Source organism: Pogoniulus pusillus, chromosome 33 (assembly GCF_015220805.1).
Source record: "Pogoniulus pusillus isolate bPogPus1 chromosome 33, bPogPus1.pri, whole genome shotgun sequence".
In the NCBI taxonomy this organism is placed as follows: Eukaryota; Metazoa; Chordata; class Aves; order Piciformes; family Lybiidae; genus Pogoniulus; species Pogoniulus pusillus.
The window spans coordinates 8,980,285-9,001,272 of record NC_087296.1 but is presented as its reverse complement, the minus strand read 5'-3'; the positions used below and the strand labels follow the sequence as shown (position 1 = coordinate 9,001,272).

Genomic DNA, 20,988 nt, shown 5'->3' with positions numbered 1-20,988 from the left:
AATGACTTACAGAAAATGAGACCTCTCAACACGCAGAGTGTTGTCAGGAAAGAGATGTTTAATCAGCGCTGGCTGACAAGGGGAGCTCCTCCTCTAAAGCCCTTGCACACCTTCACCTTGCTCAGGTACAATAGTTATGCTACAAAATCACACGTATTCAGTACAGGGGTAGGGTTATTGCAATTAGTTTTGGGAATAGGTGAAGTTATTACAATCAGTGCCCAGAACTCATTTCCATAGTGTCCCATCTCTTCACACATGCACATTGCCACCTGGTGGTCACCTTTTGGGGTCTTCCTCAGTCTGACCGCTCTTCCTTTTGTCCACCTGGTGTCAGTTGCGGGTCACACTCTTGGCTGGAGTCTCCAGCGTTCTCATCTTTGAATACAGTATTCTTCTTCTCCGTGAGAGTGTTTCAAGACCCTCTCAAGCTTAACCCCCTTGCTTCATGTTTATCTGATTGACGATGCTTTATATCAGCGCTCACAGTTAATGATTTAACTAGGTTTCTACACTCTATGTTCTCTAGCCCTTTTCCCATATCAACAACAGCAGCTGTTTTGGGATGGTATTTACTTGTGAAAAATGTTCACTGGTGCTTTCTCAAATTCTCTGTGGCTTATCTCAAGATGAGCTCCTTCCATGCAGCACATGTGCTCAGTTGCTCTAGCCTCAAACTTGCTGCTGATTTGTCATTCAGTGTTCTCACCAGCATCCTGTTAAGGTGGGAGGTACTTAGAGACTAGATGCCAGCATCTGATTTGCTTTATGTTCAGTAAATATTTTTTTACCTTGTGATGGCATCAGGTGGTTTTATATAATGTGAGGTTTGGGGTTTTTGAAACAGCTCTTTCATTTTTCAGCTCCTTACAACCATCTGAAAGGAGATCGTAGCAAGGAAGAGGTTCTTCTCTTCTCTTCTCTTCTCTTCTCTTCTCTTCTCTTCTCTTCTCTTCTCTTCTCTTCTCTTCTCTTCTCTTCTCTTCTCTTCTCTTCTCTTCTCTTCTCTTCTCTTCTCTTCTCTTCTCTCTAGGAGCAAGTCTTCAAGGTCTTCAAGAAAACACTGGATGAGGCACTTAGTGCCATGGTCTAGTTGATTGGATAGGGCAGGGTGATAGGTTGGACTGGATGATCTTGGAGGTCTCTTCCAACCTGGTTGATTCTATGATTCTAAGTAGCAAGATGAGAGGAAATGGTCTCAAGTTGCATCAGAGGAGGTTTAGGTTGAGTATTAGAAAAAACTTCTTCACCGAAAGGGTTCTCAAAGACTGGAACAGGCTGCCCAGGGAGGTGAGTCAATCTCCATGCCTGTGTTTCAAAGAGGCAGAGATGTGATGCTGAGGGATGCGGTTTAGCACCAGATGTGGTGTAGTTAGAGAATGGCTGGACTCTGATCTTTAAGGCCTTTTCAGCCAAAACTATTCTATGATTTATTTTTATCATCATTATTTTAGGGTGGTGTGGGTTTTTTTTGGTTGTTGCAAGAGGTTGTCATTGGGTTTTTTGTTCCTGTCTATGTAATACAGACAAATATCACAGAATCATAGCAACAACCAGGTTGGAAGATACCTCCAAGATCATCCAGTCCAACCTAGCACCCAGCCCTAGCCAATCAACCAGACCATGGCACTAAGTGCCTCAGCCAGGCTTTTCTTCAACACCTCCAGGGATGGCAACTCCACCACCTCCCTGGGTAGCCAATTTATAACATTATAAAGTTATAAATTAAATATGCTAAGATGTTTTTAGTTTTAATTGTAGTAAATTTCATATTGAAACTGTGTAACAAATTCTGAAATAATCCTTGGAGGATATAAAGAGAATCTGAGATTCACTTTCTGTTGACACTGACTCTATTCTCAGTAGCACAATTAAAATTCAATTTAAGACTGGCATTAAGAATGCAGAAGGACAGTGCATGCTTTGAATTGTTCCCTCATAAAGCCAGGAATAAACAATGGAGCTCAAAGGGCTTTAGTTCCTCTGATACTGTTATGTTGTGCTGTCCCACATTTTGTTCATTGCCCCTGATGTTTTAATGGAGTTTTACTTCTTGCAGTTTTGGCAGAGTTGCTTGAAAAGTTGGTGTCACATCTTCCTGAAAGCCAATGGGATTGGTATTTCAGCACAGGAGACTACAAAGGTCAGTTTTCTAAGCATTTATTGCCATTCATATTTAACTTTCTTCTTGCAGCTGTAGGTTTGTTTTGAGTTTTGGTTTTTATTAATATGTTCTTTAACAACTCAGAAATTCATTACTTAACTGGCAGGAGATAGCTCACTTTGGAGCAAAAGGTGATGTGCTTGAGTAAACAGTACAGAGAGTGGTGGGCTCTCACATTTCTCTCACTGTAATGGTAAGCTAGGGATGCAGAACAAATGTGGGTATGATTCAAAGTGTTTGCTGACATCTGTTCTAGAAGGATTTGCAAAGCTGATGGCATAACCATTGAAGATGGTGTAAGCAATCTGCCTTACCCTTTGAAAGCCTCCATAATGTATAATCAGCCCAAAGGTATGCAAGGTGTATTGCATAAAAAGATGTGTGTTAAAGAACTGCTCTTGGAGGCAGAATAATGAGTCTTACTTTTGCACAGATGTGCTTACAGGAAGAAAAAAGGATGGGTGATAAAGTGAACTTATTCTGAGTGTAAAATAATGTGTTTTAATATTTTGAGGCACTTGCAAATGCAGAAGATTGAGAAGCATTGTTATTACCTGCTGGAAAATGCATTTGCATTCTTCATTCTCTGTCTTGGACTCTTCTCTTACATTGTAGTGCAGTCATTTAGAGTATGTGGAGACCCAAGCTTGCTTTAGGGACAGCCTGTTATTTATACTGCTATTTTGTTCTCACATCCATAGGATGCAAATACAGTATCCTTGGAGACTTCAGACTTGCCTTTGAAGTTTCAAAGCATAAAACCTCTTTAGGAAATCTCTTTCTTTTATGTAGTGGTCTTTACCTGCTGCATGCTTGCTAACAGAATACTCTTAATTTTAATTGAGAATCTCTCTCTGCTTATTGAAGAGAGTGGCTGAAGTGACATTTGTTTCCATCTCTGCTTTATTTTTCCTTTAGGGATCTTTTAAGGGTGTTTTTGTTGTCCTGCATTAGTTTGTCATTTACTTTTCAGCGTCCCCAGAGGCATAATAAGCAACAAAAATCTCCTCATGCATTCATAAGACTTGCTATTTATGTATTTCTGACACTTCCCAATCCAAGTGATGATCTTGATGGTTCTTTTAAAAGCCAAGAGAATGCCTTCATGATGTAAATGATTTATTTGATACCTAGACTGCCTTGCTCGCTCCTTTCTTTACCTCTCTTTGTAGGTCACTGCTCAAACTATCAAGCCTTCCCCACTGGTACAGAAGGCCTAGGTGTAGCCTTTTGTCTTAGGGCATGCTGTAAATGGTTAACCCTCCTGGGAGAGTGGTCTTGACCCTGACCCCAGGTATTCCTGACTCCTCCCTAGGGGTTGGTCCACACCTTCCTCCAGGTATAGTGTTTAGCCCACTCCCACTTCCAGCCTAGCCCCCTATAAAAACAGAGGAACTTTGCATTTCCTTCTCTCTTGCCCTGCCTCCCTGCCTGACAGCATCACACTCCTGTTCCTGCCGCTCTGTTTTACCACGTGGCCATCAATCCACGAGGTGGACAAATCCATTGCCATCAATCTGGTTGTACAGATACATTTTGTGTCTTGTTTTTCCCCTTCCCTATACCTCTTTGTAACTCCCCTACCTCAAATATCTTTTATTTATTGTTCAGGTTTTTATCTTTTAACTTCCACATCGAAGTGAGACTATTTATTTGGATGTGTTTTTACCTTTTCCTCTCTACAGCTAATTCCTCTTCTTTGAAAAAGGTAGGGGGAGAGGGAAAGGCATCCTATAAATTGTTATTAGTTCTATTAACTATATTTGAGTCTCTGGAAAATTTAAACTAGAACTGAGACACATGCATGTCTTGAATCTCTTTGGAGATCAGTATAGACCACAGATCTGAATTGTCAAGGTTTTCTTTTCTGAGCATAAAATCAAGGATCCAAAGAAACAAAACCCAATTTCTAATACTTGTTTGATTTTTAATGAAGAGAAGCCCAAATTTTCTGGAGTGTGGATTCAGGGCAGTATTTATCATGTTTCTTGAAATGAGAAATTGATTATCTTTAAAAATGACAGCTTTTCCTAAACTTGTAGGTAGTTGTAATTAGAATAACAGAGTCATCCATCTGCTGTGGAATCCCTCAGGATTTCTGCCTATTATTAAATTTGCAAATATGGGGGGAAAAAAATCAAATTAGTTTGGGTTGTTATAATTTCCAAGTTAAGAAGGAAGGGGAAAAAAAAGATCTGATAAACAACTATGCAGTCACAGTGTTTAATTATAAACAGTAACACAAATCTTGCCTGAAGTTTGCTTTCTGCTAGCAGCAATGTTACTGCCACGATGTGAATTCAGATGAGTAAAATAACATACAATATGTAGATTAAATGTTCTTCAAGCCTGTTTATCCCCTTTCCCTGAATGAGTACTTTCTGCTTTGCTTTTGTTTTGCATCTGTAAAAACCCCAAATGCTGAAAAACAACTTGGTGAATATCTAGCTCTAACGGGCAGTAGGATGGCAAGAAACTGAGATTTGCTCCTCTAGTAAAATGGGCATTGCACATTAGGGCTGTGAAGTTCCTGAAATAGCCACTTGCCCTTCCTGCTAATAAATTCCATTTCATTGCAACATAAACTCTGCAGAAATGCATTAGTTTTCTCAAGGTGCCAACAAACCCATTTCTCAAAGAATTCCACATGTACACTCATCTAATAGGTTGGTGTCTGGACTTACTTAAATGACAACTGCTATGTATTGTAGACTGCCAAAGCCTGGGAATGCTTTGGCTTTTCAGGATCAGATGGATCTTTTTGATAGTTCTGATTGTACAGGTGCCTGTGCAGCTGAGTTCTCTATTTCCACCTGACTTTCTCTCTATTGTGTGTATTGGAAATTAGTAGTCATGATGAATATTAATTTCTGTAGGAATGTTTTTAGTATTAACATTCAAAAATCAGGAAAATTCCCTGAGATTCTTTGGATTTTCAGTTGTGCTAGTTTGAAGCAAGCTGGAATGTTTTGGTAACAGAACTAGATAACGGGCAGTGAAATGAAAAACAATTGTGTCTACTTCTCTCACAGTTACGCTGAGAACTCTGGGAAGAAGAAAGACTTTTTCTCCATTTTGTTACTCACTCTTGCTTTGGCCTTAGACCTGGTCACATCTCATTAACCCTGCTCCTACTAACCTTGCTCCCTAACCTCTTGGCTGCACCTCTTTTCTTCCTGAGAACTGGGGTAAGGTTGAGAGGGCCGGGGGGAGGTGTTGGGGTGGTTTGAGAGCCCCTCCTGGGGACTCAGGTTTCTGGGAGGGAAGTTGTGCTTTTGTATTGTTTATCCTTTGTATATTTCTGTATATAATTGTATATAACTGTATATATTGTAAATAGCTGCTTGTAAATTCTGCTAGCTGTAAATAAATTGCTTCATCTATATTCCCAGGGGCCGTCTGAGTTAGCTGGGGCAAATACAAAAGTGTGGGGGGGCGGGGTAACCCCCAAACCATCACATCAGTCAACGGGAAGTAATTGCACAGAACTAAATGGTTTAAACAATCAGAACTTGGAAAAGAGTAACATGAGAACAGGAACAATTCTAACTGTGCTTATGGAGTCTTGGCATTCACTCCAGCAGAGGTACTCACGACGCTTTGGTCCCTGAGTAAGTCTCCTGTATCAAAGGCACTTTCAAACTCATGATAATGATCCCAGGGTAAAATACAAACTATTCCAGGCAGAAGGAGGAGTTGCTGCTGAGCCACTAGTGCTAGCTGCAACACCTGGCTGCCTTTAACGGGCCACAAACCAGGAGAGGCAGGAAGGCTCCAGGCTGAATGCAGGAAGGCTGATGCAGAAAGGGCATGGTTTCTAAAGCATCTCCCCTTTAAATACTTCAGCTTGAAAATCAAACTGGCCAACAGGCACTAGCACCATTGTTCTGAATTCAAAGCTTCCTGCCTCCTTTGACCATGCAGGCACAGTGAGGGCAGCACAAGACACCTGACATGTGATGCTAAGCCCCTTAGCTCTCAAGGCTTTGCTGGGGCCAAACCCTTATTGTTTGCTCATCTAACTCACTCCTGAACCCCACAACAGGAGGAGAGCAAGGGTTAAACCAGCCTGGCAGGATTTGTGCCCTACCAGGACACTATGTAGTGACAAAGGGACAGAACCTCAGAGCTTTCAGGTCTTGGCCATAAAACTCAAATGTCACAGTTTGTTCCTCTTCTAGATGAGGCTTACTTCTCCAGCTGCACAAAATCTCACAGATATTTTCTTCTGTGTACTGAGCCCTTAATCTTCCAAGAGTCACATGAATCAGGTAATGAACTGAGACATTTTAAAGACACCAGTGGGAAGCTACCACTGTAGAGCTGATCAGGAGTAGCAAATAATGGACTGCAACCCCAAATTAGGCTGAAAAGGAAGAGCAAAGACATTCTTTCCTCTTCCTGCATCATTTGATACCTGCTCTGTAATGATGAGTGCCCACTTTAAAAAGTGCTGTTAGCAAAAGGCATTTTGCCCTTTTTCATCAGAAAAAAGATACAATTCTACAGTATTGGATGCAGAATGTCTGGCTTGGAGAGGTTATCACTGACAATTCCTAGTTTACAGTCAGTACTTCCAATGAATCATTTTCTCTTCTGAATGAACAAGACTGTGATAAATAGTGGGTTTGAAAGGTTTGAGAGCAAGCATTCCAATGTGTGCTATGATTGGCTTAGCTAAAGTGTCTATTAAAAACAAAGAAGAAGTATGATTTATGCTTTTAAATAGTCCATTTTTCCTGTTGGGGTGGGTTATGCATATTAGAATGAGAGAAAGTCAAATTTCTAGTAGAATATTATTAAATGTATGGATCAGCTCCTAGAGAAATCTGATAGGGTATCATGGAACAGTCTGGCTTGGAAGGGATCTCCAAAGGTCATCTGGTCCAACCCCCATGCAGTCAGTAGGAACATCCTCCACTAGATGAGGATGCTCAGAGCCCTGTCCAGCCTGACCTTGAGGTATGGGGCTTCAACTCCCTCCATAGACAATCTGTTCCAGTGTTCCACCACCCTCAGAGAATCATAGAACCAACCAGGTTGGAAGAGACCTCCAAGATCATCCAGTCCAACCTAGCACCCAGCCCTAGCCAATCAACCAGACCATGGACTCAGTCCCCTGCTCCAGATCATATTGAACAGGTCTGGGCCCAGCACTGATCCTTGGGGGTCACCACTAGTTACAGGTGCCAGCTGGATGTGGCAGCATTCACCACCATTGTCTGGGCCCAGCCCTCCAGCCAGTTTGTGACCCATTTCAAAGTTAACCTGTCCAGGCTGTCGTGGTAAAGACACTTACCTCATGGTGAATATCCTTCAAGTCACTGGTTTAGTTTTGTCACAGTTTCTATTTCCCAATGCTTTACATCTCCAAGACATGTGAAATACCTGTTCACCAGATTTTCTTTTATTAACTAAATAAAAAGGAAGGTGACAAAGCATCTTCTCTCTTCCATTTAATAATAGCCACAGTGCTGTACTGTGTTGTTATCTAATTCACAGTTCAGAGAGGTGTCCTGTCCTTTGTGTGAGGATAAATGGCATTCTTTCTTAGAAACCTGAGCTGTTGATGCCTTTTGTTACCAAGCCCATTGTGTTTTGAGACAAATATCAGGTGTTTTGATAAATATCTCTCAAATGGGGCTTGTAAATTAAAAATGAAATTAAATTAGCTCAGTGTAGTAAACCAGAAGTATGAGCAGCAATACAATAATGCAGTCACAATGTACTCATAAGCTTACCAGTCAAGCTTTTGATCCAGGGATTGCAGTATGCAGTATTAGAATGTTTAATTTACTGGTAATAACAATTTTCTAACCTTAATGGAGCATTTAAGGTTTTTAGGTCCACTTTTTAATCAGTGGGAAGTAGTTCTTTGTGTATTCTAAACGACTTTCTAGTTTGCTAAAACCTCATCTTCCCACTCTGTAATTGGTGATAAAAAAGGGAAAGTCAGAACTTCTGACCCAGGACAAAGTCTGTGTGTTCCTCCTGTGAGGTCTGGATTTGCCCAGTGTATGGAGCTTGGATTTACATCAAAAGCACTGGTGTACAAGAGCAAGAAATTTTGCTTTGAGAAGATACTATGTGTAATACAGAATTATTATTGAATCCAAACTCTTTAATTTTATCCTCTTTCACAATACAGGGGGAATAGCAAAAGCAAAACTGCTGAGGAGAAACCCCTTTTCAGCAACTAAGATACTATTACAGCAGAGAAGAATCAGTGAGACCAGTTGTGATCTTTTAATGGGAAATAAGCCTTCAGTTCTTGCTCAGGTTGTGGGCTGTGAGTTGTTCCTCAGGACACCCCTGCTGGACTGGCCTGACAGCTCCTGCACTGCCACCCACAGAAGGATCCATCTCAAAACAGAGGCAAGGCTTCCTTGGAGCTTAGAGCTTGTTACACTGCTTAGCCTCTGCACTGGCATTGAATGCAATGGTGTCAGGACTGAGTTAGCCATTAGTCATAATCAACTCACTCAAATTCCCCCTGCTCTCCAGGACAGGAATATGCCTCTTGCCTTCACAGCTGCACACAGGAACCTGAAAATGAATTGACTTAATATGGTAATTGTAGCCTGGGTGAAGAGGGAACTTGGATCAGGAGCTGTAAAAAGATATGAACTGTTTCATTCCTCTTGGTGGGTTTTTAACTGAAATGCCCTGTGATTTTATATGCATTTTCCCAAATAATCAGTTGCTGGTATGCTACTGTGCAAAAGACACTTGGACTTCTTTGGGTGAACAAAAACAATCATCTGACGTGGGTTTGCTATTTCTGTCCCATCAGATTATTGAATACATTTGTTACACTCAAAGACTGGTTGATTTTTCTTCTCTAGTGAAAATGGTGTTTGTTTGCATTGTGCTGTCAAGCTAATGATAACCACACTAAGAGTGAACATTTCCTTAAAACAACGTGACTTGAATAATAGAAAATAAGAAATGTACATGAAGAATGCAAGCTCACAGAATCACAGAATCAGTCAGGGTTGGAAGGGACCACAAGGAGCAGCCAGTTCCAAACCCCCTGCCATGCCCAGGGACACCCTACCCTAGAGCAGGCTGGACACAGCCTCATCCAGCCTGGCCTTAAACACCTCCAGCCATGGGGCCTCAACCACCTCCCTGGGCAACCCATTCCAGGCTCTCACCACTCTCATGCTCAACAACTTCCTCCTCACCTCCAGTCTGAATCTCCTCACCTCCAGCTTTGCTCCATTCCCCCCAGTCCTGTCACTCCCTGAGGTTCTTGCTGCATCCTTTGCAAACGCTGCTGAACTCACTGTGAATAAGAACCAATTTTCCAGAATAGATATTGATGCATAAAAGAAGCTTTACATTAGTGTTCAGTTAAAGTTCTGTTTATCTTATAACACTTTCTGATTTCTTTCTTTCTTTCTTTTAGCTGTGGATGCAGATGTGAAGAAGGAAAACCTTTCATCTGTGCAGCAGCTTGGTGTTGAAATGACAGTCAGGTACACGGTATTTAACTATTTCCCTCGTGTGTGTCTAGGATTTGTTTGATTTCCATGGAATGACTTTAATGAAACTTAATCCATCAACTCAATATTTCATCCCATTTAAATCTAAAGATCATCTTGAAGAAAATGAATTCTGACTTTGAAAACGAAGAAGGTATTAGCACATAATTAAATTATCTTTACAGATTATATAGGTTATCTTTTATTGTTGCAAAGCCTAAATGTAACTTGTTAGTAAGATTTACCATAAAATCACATTAGCCTGAGTTATGTCTTTTTTTTCCCTTCCTCTATTTCTCTAAATGCTTCTGTTTAGCTAAGCTTAGTTATATGCCATTTAAACATTTGATTTGGCTTGTAATTTGCAGAGCCATGATGAAGGAAAATCTAATGTGTCTGCACTTCCCCAGATTGTTATCTTTAGCACTGATCATTGGATTCTGATGTTAATAATTACACATACCATACACTTGGATGGAATTCTACATAATCTATGGCAAGAAAATGAGTCATGTGCATTAGAGTACTTGCTCCTCCTCACCACAGTATTTAAAACTGAACTAAAGGGAATTTAGATGGGGAATAGTAACTGAGTAGCAGCTGTTTGCTCTGCATCCTTCCTAGATAATAGGTTTTATTATCCACATAAATGGTTTATCTACAACACAGTGATTTGTGATGAACAACATTATGACAGTTTAACTTTCACAGACCTATTAACTAAGAGTTCTTGCTTCTTAGGGATCTAAAAAAAAAAGATATTTAACCTTTAAACAGTTTTGAGTTTTAACTTTTTGTGCTAGATATGGAAAATATCTCAATTTGCTAAAAGAACCACGTGCAGAGGATGGATTGTGCTTCGTGTTAATGAACTGTGAGAGATTCCTGAAAGAGCAGCAAAGAACTGTGGTGTCTTCACTTTGTATCCTTTCTTGATGGCATAAATTACACTGCCTAAAAGTGCAGTGGAATTTGAACTCTCGGTGTGGGGCTTTGATTGTGGTGTGTGTGTGTAATATGTACTGAAAGAAAAAGGACTTTTCACTTGGGAATGTCATTAAGTTAAAGTGAGCACCCAGTGCACTCAAGAGAAGCTTTTTGTTCCCAAGTATCATTCATAAGCTGGTGTGGAGTAGGATCACATCTTTCTGTATGTGGTATGGAATCTGCAGCTCTGCACCTTTGAGCAGCAGTCAGTATTGGTGATGCTCCCACAGTACTAGCAATGGTAATGGCATTGCCCATTCATGGTGGTGGCTCTCATCTGATCAGCAGGAATGGTTTTACTTCTGACTCTCCTGGATCTTTTAGATATGCTATGGAACTTTTTGTGAGACAAACAAAGCAGATACCCTTTTGCCAGCAAGCTTTGCTGTGTTCTTCAGGTGTTAGACTTGCATATCTAGCAAAATGTGCTCCAGGTGGATTAGTCAGAATATGCTTCATCTTCTAAGCTTTTCTTATAAATAAGAAAAAGATAAAACTGTATATAATATACATAAAAAATATAAATAGGACAAAAGAAATAGAATTACTGTTTGCCTTCTTCCCTTTTGTACTACAAGCACACTTGTTTTGGCGTGGGGTTTATTTTTGCAGTTATTTGGGGTTTATTTACTTGTATTGATCTGTGGACTGCAAAAAAAAATCAGCATACATAGCTTAAATCATTTCTTGTAATTCTCTGTGTGTGAGGCAGCAAAGCCTCCAGAAGCTGCCTTCTGAGCAGCTTCCCCTTATTTCCTAAGAAACAAGCTCTTGCTTCTATATGTATGGCCCTGGAGAGTTCCCTTAACCTTCTCACCCAGGCTGCCTGCAGGAGCACGACGCAGGCTATGACTGGTTTGCCTCTTCTGTCTTCCTCATCATGGCAGGAGATGGGGAGAGGACACTGAAGTTTCTTCAGCAATTTTCACATCACCTTACTTCAGCATTTCTCTGGCCACCAAGACTGCACTTATCTGTAAGAATGTAAAAGCTGTTTTTTTTTTTTTACCTGAAAGGCAACTTTGAATGTTTCTAAAGGAGGTTTTACCTGTTTCCCTTAGTTTTGGGTGGGTGTTTATGAATGCATTAAGTTTCTATGACCCTGAAAAAAAAATGTCTTGGAATAATATAGATTTGACATTTGCTCAAATGCTTCTTTAAATTTAGTGAAATAAGAGGAGGACTGATAGCAAAGGTGAGGTTAATTGAATTTTAAAGCTGGCAGTAAAATAAACCCTGCTGGTGGCATTAAATTCTGCAATACTGAGTGACCTTTGTTACATTATTACAATGATTTTTTTTTCTTTCTTAGTAAAATACTTTTAAAATTGACTAAATACACTAAAATGTATTCAATTTCAGAAATGGTTACTGCTCAGATCCTGAATGCTTGACAATTTCAACTTAGTATTTCAGCTGAAGTTTGTAGTATCAGAAGCATCATTACCATCTGTCATAGAATGGTTTAGGGTGGAAGGGACCTCAAACCTCATCCACTTCCAGCCACCTGACATAGACAGGGACACCTCCCACTAGAACAGGTTGCTCAAGGCCTCATCCAAACTGACCTTCAACACCTTCAGGGAGGTTGTGGAGCACAGAATCACAGAATGTGATCAAAGATCACAAAGTGATCACATTCAGTGATTCTGTGCTCCACAACCTCCCTGGGCAACATGTGCCAGTGTCTCACCACCCTCACTGGTTTAACTCTCTCCTCTTCCAGTTTAAACCTTTCATTAAGGGTGATTCCATCTATTTAGAACAAACCCCTCCAGTTTGGCTTTGTTGATTGTCACATTGTCTTGAATGTTTTGAACAGGGGGGAATGCAGCAAAGCTGGAGGTGGGTAGGTTCAGACTGGAGATGGGTAGGTTCAGACTGGAGGTGAGGAGGAAGTTGTTGAGCATGAGAGTGGTGAGAGGCTGGACTGGGTTGCCCAGGGAGGTGGTTGAGGCCCCATCCCTGGAGGTGTTTAAGGCCAGGCTGGGTGAGGCCGTGGCCAGCCTGATCTAGGGTAGGGTGTTCCTGGGCATGACAGGGGGGTTGGAACTAGATGATCCTTGTGGTCCCTTCCAACCCTGACTGAATCTATGATTCTATGAACATAGACATAAAACATTACATTAAATCAGCTGGAATCTTTACTAGAAAACTGGGTCTATAAGCAGCATGGTTTAGTTCCCACACCTATTCTGCACACAGGTGTCTGTGTTAATAGGAACTGGTATTTCTTTTCACTAGGAGTTGGTATTTTTTGTCACCAGAAGTTGCCATGTGGATCACAGGATGCTAGGAGTTAGAAGGGACCCAAGGATATCATCGAATCCAATCCCCCTGCCAGAGCAGGACAATCCTATCTAACAGATCACAGAGGAACACATCCAGGCAGGCCTTGAAAGGCTCCAGAGAAGGAGATCAACTCAGCACTGAGTCCAGCCCTAAGTTTCTTCCAGCACAATAAAATTTTCCTCTGTTGTGTGAATTCGATTGTGCTGGGAACTTCAGTGTGGTCTTTCACACAAGAACTAGGCAGCATTACAGGTAGCTTGCTGCAGTGCTGCCAGTCCTTCTCAGTGCCTAAATGATTCCTTTTTCAGATATATCTTGAAAACATAAAGAGAACATTCCATAGTTAACCTATTTGCAGAACTACTGCAATGTAAGCCAAAGTGAAATGTCAAAACATGAACGTGGAATTATCCAGCTGTTGGATTATGATGCTGCCTACCTTAAAAGGAGGAAAATTCCCAAGCATGTACCTTGACTTTCTAGCATGAAGCCAAGGATTCATTACCTAGAAATTAGGCACTGGTGTTTAGAGCTTACTAATGGTTTCTCCATCCTTGTTTTGACAAGTAAAGCTTATATGCAAGAAAGAGCTAATCTCTAATGCAAAGGAATGATGTGGATATGCTTCTAGTGTCTAATTTTCATTAGTTTAGCTGCATGTTTCTCCTGATGTCTGTTCTGTTTACCATCTCTAAAATAGCTGGAGTGGCTTACAAGTGAACAGGTACTTTGTTATAAATTGTTCTCAGCAAGGTATTTTAAAAGAACATGTTTCAGTAGCCTGAAATCCTTGCCCTAAATGTTGTTGTTCATCAGATCCACCTGCCTGTTGCCACAGTGGAATCTGGCATCCATCCAGCCTATTTCTGCAGTGCTCACCACATTGAGATGCTGCTGAAAGCGGAGCTGCCTCTTGTCTCCTCAGCTTTTCACATAGCTGGTTTCACTCCATCCCAGGTAACTGTTGAAAGGCTATCAAAGTATCATCAACTCTTTAACTTAAATCCATAGAATCAGAGCTGCTCAGGAAGTACTGTTGGTTTTCTATACAGCTCTTGTGTGGTGGTGATGAAAGTGGGGTTAAGAGAAAGTACTGACTGGACAGTGTCTGAAAATAACAGCTGGCTTGGGTAGAATAATGGCAGTGCACTGCAGCTGATCACCTTCCACTGCATGTTCATGAAGAAAACTTGTTGAAGCAATACATGCTAAAAAAAACATTTATCATTCAAAACATTCCCTCAGGTATTTTCTGATTATTGAGTAATGTTGATAGGTGTATGATAGAAGCAGTTCAGGTGATAGTAGAGCAAAATGAGCCACCTTAACTATCACAACCAGGTAACACTATTTGCATATCCTGTATTAAAGAGGTCATAGAATCACAGAAATTCAGGTTGGAAGGGACCCCAGGGGTCATTTGGTCCAGCCTTTCTAGGTGCCAGTATAGCTTCAGTGAGATGGCCCAGCACCCTGTCAGGCTGAGTCTTAAAATCTACCGATATAGGGGACTATCTATCCAGCATTTATTCTCTTTATCAAAAGAGGAATATTTATCCATAATGTTTCTTTCATTTTCCCTACTTGGGTAACACTTGTGGAGCATTACTTGCACAGATCATAGTGACAGTGAAGCATAAAAACTTCATGCAGTAATGAGTATTGTTGCCAGTCTCAAGTTGTGACAGGGTAGGTATAGGCTGGATATTAGGAAGAAGTTCTTCACAGAGAGAGTGATTTCCCATTGGAATGGGCTGCCCAGGGAGGTGGTGGAGGCACCGTCCCTGGGGCTCTCCAAGAATAGACTGGATGAGGCACTTAGTGCCATGGTCTAGTTGATTGGATAGGGCAGGGTGATAGGTTGGACTGGATGATCTTGGAGGTCTCTTCCAACCTGGTTGATTCTATGATTCTGTGATTCTATGATTCAATGCAAAGGACCTCTCACCACGCTAAGAATGCTTATTGCTGGTCCAAGGCAAGAAAAAGATTTTTAATCTTATGCCTTCAGAATTCCTTTTCAAACAGAAAAGATGGATCTTAAGAGGCAGGTGCCAGCATGCTACAGGTATTGCTTATAATAATCACATTGAGAGTTAGCCTTTGAAGGGAGAATACTAGCAGATGAGGGGCTTACCTCAGCACAGGAATGACATTCATGGTAATGATCCTGTTTTGGGGTGGAAAAACAAATGGGGACAGTCACTCCTTCCTCAGCTACCCTGTAAGTCATACACTCAATCACAGAGCAGTTGTTGTTCTAAACTGCTGACAAGGATTTTTTGTTTGGAGATTCTCTTAAAAATCATTTCTTGTGTTGCAGAAATGCCACTGGTGGGTGCCACTGTCTGCAGTTCTACTGCAGGATTAAAAACAAACAAACCTTGAACTGTGAGAACAACTCCAATGTTTTTTAAGTGCTTGTGTGCATCCATAAATACCTGACAACAGATTTAATGCCAGAGTATGGCTGCTGTCATCTAATTAGATTCTTGGTACTTCTGCTCCTGCATATTTTTAAACACTTTAAGGACTGATTAGCAGATGATTTGTGGTCTAGAACTAAATGAATGTGCTTCTGCACATCTTAATACATTGCAATTTAGAACTGGAAAAAGGAGTCACTAAGTGTATTGCATAGCCACTTCATTAAAGGAAAATGTGTCTTAGGGAAGGGTCTAACATTAATTTGTAAGGCAAAGAACTACTTTAATTTAAAGGAAAATCCCCATCAAACACACCTTCGTCACCCTCGTTACCCTTTAGGCTGCATTTCAAAACACCTTTACTTTCATTAGACTTTGGGGCTTATGTCTCAGCTTGAGGAGTTGCCAAATAGGTAAGTGAGATGCATGGATACAGAACTCACTGGAAGGCTCTTCAGAGCCTGTTATTTCAAAAAATTATGTTCTTGACTTCTTTTGTACTCATTATCCTACTTAGGAAAATAAAAGGGATAGTTAAAGTGGTCTGTAGTATAGAGGAATTAAGAGATAAAGCTGATCAATTATGACTGAATGTCTACAGCAATTTAGTTGTGTATCATTCTATTCTCATCTAGATTTGTCTGGTATGGATAACTCAGTGTTTCTGGAATTACATGGACTGGATTGAGATCTGCCACTACATTGCTCTATGTATTCTCCTTGGTCCAGATTACCAAGTGTATATGTGCATTTCTGTGTTCAGACACCTACAGCAAGACATCCTGAAGCACACTGAAGCTAAAGATCTCCAGATCTTTCTTAAAGTAAGGCTTTCTTTTTTTTTCAATCTTTCAACTGCTGAAGGGAAGCAAAGCTCTCAATACTGAAAGTTAATCTGAAACCATTACTGATTTTCACTTACTGGTTTTAAGTGAGTGAAAGAATACTGTAATTTTATTTACTTCCAGGCAGGAAATGCTTGTGTAGAATTTTCCTTCATTTTGTCTCCATCACTTTCCTTTGTAAGCAAAGCACATTAAGTCATGAAGGCATGTGTTGCAGATCTCTCTGTGGCCCCAATCTCATTAAATTAGATGTACTCCAGAAAGTGTTTATTCTGGGCTTATTTAAGCAGTTCATAAAAATCTTTCTTTGTCATTAATTTAAACAATAACTATCTGCTGTTGCTTTTATTGAGGAGCTAGATGGATGTAACAGCAACATTAACAAACATCTATTCAGAAGAATAGTGTAGTACCTAGCTTTGCCTTCTTGAAACTTATTTTTCCCTACAAATCTTCATTTCTCATGTTCTCCAAAAAGGAGATGAACAACATGCATCTGAAAAAAAGAGTATTTGCTGCCAAGCCTGGCTGGAAGCAGCTATTACCAATTCTTTATTTCTAAATCAGATGCAATAATGTGTGTGTACTTTAAACACCCAGGCTGTGACAAGCAGAAAATGAGCTATCTTTAGGAGCTTGGAATTCATTAAATGTGAGTTGTGAGTCTTTTATTCCTAAGAAATGTTTTCTGTGTCTGTGCAGGAAGAAGCACTCCATGAATTTCGAGTGAGTGATTATTTAGAATACATGGAAAGCTTGGAGGCTATCTACAGACCTATGCTGCTGAAGGAGATGAGCAGCATAAGAGAGCAGAATACGTAGCAAACAAGCATTTTATTTTCCAGTTTGGTTGAAAGGGTGTTTGATACATCACATATATAAATATATATGATATTTAATGTCAATCTCACCTAAAGTGTCAGGCTGTATAAACGTACATACTGTAAAATCTGGAGGGTTTTCAGAGTAAAGGGGTTTTAAAATGACTTACATTAAGTTTGATGAGCTAAAACCTCACCTTTTTCCAGACAGGCTTTGTGCACAGCTTTGTTTTTGGTTAGCAGAAGGCAGCTTCAGAACCCACCTGTGGGATGCTGAGGTTTCTTCCTTACAACATGAGTCTTTCTTATAAAGCCTTGAACCCATTCCAAATTCAACACATTTCATCAAAGAATCATCTTCTTGTAGCACAGTCCTAAAACCTTCATCTGTTGCTAGAGTCTGACAAAGTGATTAAAATCAACTCTATGCATGAACAGTCAATAAATGAAAAACAAATTCCCATACACAGCTGTTCTGACTTTGTGGATAAGGCTGAGCAGTCACATGTGATAAAAGACTCATACTGCTGTCTCTTTCAAAAACTAAATCATTTTGTCATGAATTTCTTGTGTTTATTTGTAAGCTACACCCTTTGTCTGTCTAAATGAATGAGAAGTCCTTGAGGAGCCCTGGAAAACATTTTTAAAGATGCTGTTTTCATCCAGACAGGAAAACTGAGAAGTTTTGTCTATGCTTACCCTTTATCATCAATGAAAAGCAAGAACTAAGACTGCTTGATGTATTCTTTTTCTAATACCAGTGCAGTGTAGGCAAAATTTCAACACTGAGGTTGACTGAAATTCTCAGTTTCAAAAGATGGTTTCCAGTCACTAATGGTGTCCCCCAAGGATCAGTGCTCAGCCCAGTCCTGTTGCATGTAACTCAGTTATTCCAAGTTCCACAGCCCATATGATACAGTGAATTAATTCTGTGCCATCTGATCTTGTTGTCTCTAAAATACATTTAACCAATAAATAAATGTGGTTGGGATAAATGGAATATGATCTCTACCAGTTCTCTTTGATACATTTTAAGCAAATCATATCAACAACAAACAAAACAAACACGAGGTTAGAAAAATCTGCAGCAGAAGAGCAAAACCACTCACAAAGCATTAAAAAATATTCTTCTGTGGAAGTAAAGAATAGATGGTAATGACAGCACAGCCTTTCAGATCCTGTTCTTATGAAACACATGGGACTGGAAGTGAAAATACCACTAGTTTGAGCAGGCAGAGTATCACAGCTTGTTTGAAACAGAACATTACATTTGTGTCAGAAGTGACTTCTTTCAGAAAGTCTCCGGGAGCTGCAATGTTGGCACCATTTCTGCTGACACTTCCTCTGGCAGGTTGTTTATTAACTGCTCACACATATGCAGGCAGAGCTATGACTCTCACTTCCAAGCTACTCAACTTAGTTTCCAACCACTTAAATTGCTGTTTCCAGATAGAGAGAACACAGCCTTTCAGATTTCACTTTAGTTCAAAATCTAAGGTAAAACAGAGCACAGCTTCTAATTTCAGCTCATCAGCAAGGTACCAGTTTTATTACTTCCCCTAACAAGAACCAAGTCAACAGAGAATCAGGAAAAAAAAAAGCATTTCCCTGTTCCTCTGCTACCAAGCCACTAGTAAATTAAAAAAGCCCCACAGCTCCAGGGCATAATGCTGCTTGATTCTGTTTCAGCAAAAGAAAACCTTGGAGCTTAACATACAAATGGAGTACAGGGAGGTACCAATAAGGGTTGAAAACAATTGGTTTAGATGGGGTTAAACTGGGACCTGCCACTTGACTAATATTTCATCGGGTCAGTTTCCTGCTCAAAAATAGAATGAGACAAGGAGAATACCTGAAATTGACTTAGAATGATGAATGGAGAAACCAGACTCGTTCATGGTAGACTTCAAAAGGAACAAACAGAACAGAAGATAAAAACGCCAAGGGAAATGAGCCATTTGAAACAAATCAGGGCTTGCTCTCTCTCCAGAGTTCATCTGCTCTTGGTATTTCCTGTGCTCATGGTATTGGATTCATCCATGATGTGGGAATTACCTGCTTTCACAGTGGACTCAGAAAATGTTCCTTTAAATTAATAGAGATAGGCATAAGCCAAGACAGAAGTCCATGGATGTGTTGCAGCTGCACTTTGCCCCATGGCTGCAGGTGTCGCCCTCCAGCAGAGAGCTGCGAGGATGATGAGGGGATGGGAGGGCATGTCTTGAGAGGCTGAGAGACTTGGGACTTTTTAGTCTGGGAAAAAGAAGACTGAGAGGGGATTTGATAAATGTTTATAAATATCTGAGGGCTGGGGGTTAGGAGGGGAGGACAGGCTCTGCTCACTGCTCCCTGGGATAGGACAAGGAGCAATGGGTGCAAGTTGCACCAAAAGAGGTCCTGCTTCAACACAAGGGGGAACTTCTTTATTGTAAGGGTCCCAGACCACTGGAACAGGCTCCCCAGAGAGGTTGTGGAGTCTCCTTCTCTGGAGCCTTTCAAGGCCTGTCTGGATGTGTTCCTCTGTGACCTGTGTTAGATAAGATTGTCCTGCTCTGGCAGGGGGGGTTGGACTCGATGATCTCCTTGGGTCCCTTCCAAGCCCTAACATCCTGTGAGCCTGTGCAGGTGAGGTCACTGCTGAAAGCAAGCAAAAATCCTTATACAGCCAGGAAGCTGACATCTCACTGTTGATAAATGAACATTGAAATGGGAAGGAGCCTAACAAACAAACAAACAAAAAAAACCAACAAACAAACCAAAAGCAAAAAAAACCCAAACAAAACCAACACAATTTGTCAGCTGTTTTCTAGAGGAGAAGCTAAAATCTCCAGCAAAAATGAAACTGATGCACATTTCATCACTTTCTGCAGCCATCAGCCTACTTTTCACTTAGAAGACAATTTCATCAACATATAGAATGTGGCTTAGCTTGGAAGGGACCTTAGAGATCATCTACTCCAACTTCCTTATCATGGACAAGGAGACCTCAACTAGACTTAGCTGCTCAAGGCTTCATCCAGCCTGCCTTTAAACACCCCCCAGGGAGGAGGCATCCACAACTTCCCTTGGCAGCCTCTTCCAGAATCTCACCACCAATTCCAAGTTGTTTTTTCAGATCAACCTTTTCTTGGTTTATAAACCCCTCTGCTGTCACTATTTGTGTCACGAACCTTCTAGGTAAAGCTTTCAGGTCTAAAATAACTTACTCCCCACTTTGTTTCAGGATGGTGTTTAGTTACAATTCTCTTTTTCTCCAGCTTTAAATCAACAAAGAAAAGCCTCCTGCTAGATAGTAGGAAACCAAAGTTTGGAACAAATATCATTTTGGCAGAGAATTCCTTCTAGGGGAAATTACAGACCCATGAAGCCAGTTAGACCATCTGCCTAAATCACTTTGGAGTCACTCAGATACTCATAGGAAATTCATTTTGTACAGATCAGGGATGCGAGGGGAAGCACCATGGCCTCTGGATACCCCAACCCTTCCAGGCTCCCATGAACATTCAATTTAAGGATATTTCAGCCAACTCACTTGGAGCCATGCAGCTTTCTCCCTTAGAGAAACTAATTTTATATCCTGGATAATTGCCTCCAGCTTCCACATGCAGTAGAACTGAAGCTTCCAACACATCCTGAACCGTGTCTCAGGGAGAATCTCAATGTAGTGCTCTGGATTTGGTCTGCAGACCAGCACGGTGGCTGTTTGTTGTGCCAGCTGCTTTCCATCTGTGAGGCTGGAGCTCCACACTGCTGTGGCCAACATCATGCAATGCTAACATGCTGTGCTGAGGCAAACAGCAGCATCTTCCACCTGCGAGCTGCTAGCTCATTCTCTCATGTGAATAATCATGGTAATGCTTGCCACTATGTAACTAACAGCAAGTGTCAGCATTTTCCAAGAGCACAGTGATTTCTCAGAGAGGGAAACCCTCTTAAACATCTCCCTCTGTCCATCAGCACTGCACC

General features: G+C 40.8%; 1 protein-coding gene across 4 annotated transcripts in view; it reads left to right on the top strand.

Annotated features, from left to right (window-relative positions):
- Positions 1 to 18,022, top strand: part of TBC1D32 (TBC1 domain family member 32) — a 62,859-nt gene extending 44,837 nt beyond the window's left edge. For 3 of the 4 annotated variants that reach the window (XM_064170377.1, XM_064170378.1, XM_064170376.1), the window contains 7 exons: positions 2,060 to 2,143; positions 9,576 to 9,645; positions 10,455 to 10,573; positions 11,460 to 11,614; positions 13,747 to 13,887; positions 15,992 to 16,180; positions 16,904 to 18,022. In XM_064170377.1, coding sequence (XP_064026447.1) covers positions 2,060 to 2,143; positions 9,576 to 9,645; positions 10,455 to 10,573; positions 11,460 to 11,614; positions 13,747 to 13,887; positions 15,992 to 16,180; positions 16,904 to 17,023 — 878 coding nt within the window. In that variant the 3' untranslated portion in view covers positions 17,024 to 18,022. Of the gene's footprint in view, positions 1 to 2,059; positions 2,144 to 8,312; positions 9,122 to 9,575; positions 9,646 to 10,454; positions 10,574 to 11,459; positions 11,615 to 13,746; positions 13,888 to 15,991; positions 16,181 to 16,903 lie in introns of those variants that run through there. The other variant, XM_064170379.1, reaches the window with a different exon arrangement.
- The last annotated feature ends 2,966 nt before the right edge of the window (positions 18,023 to 20,988 follow it).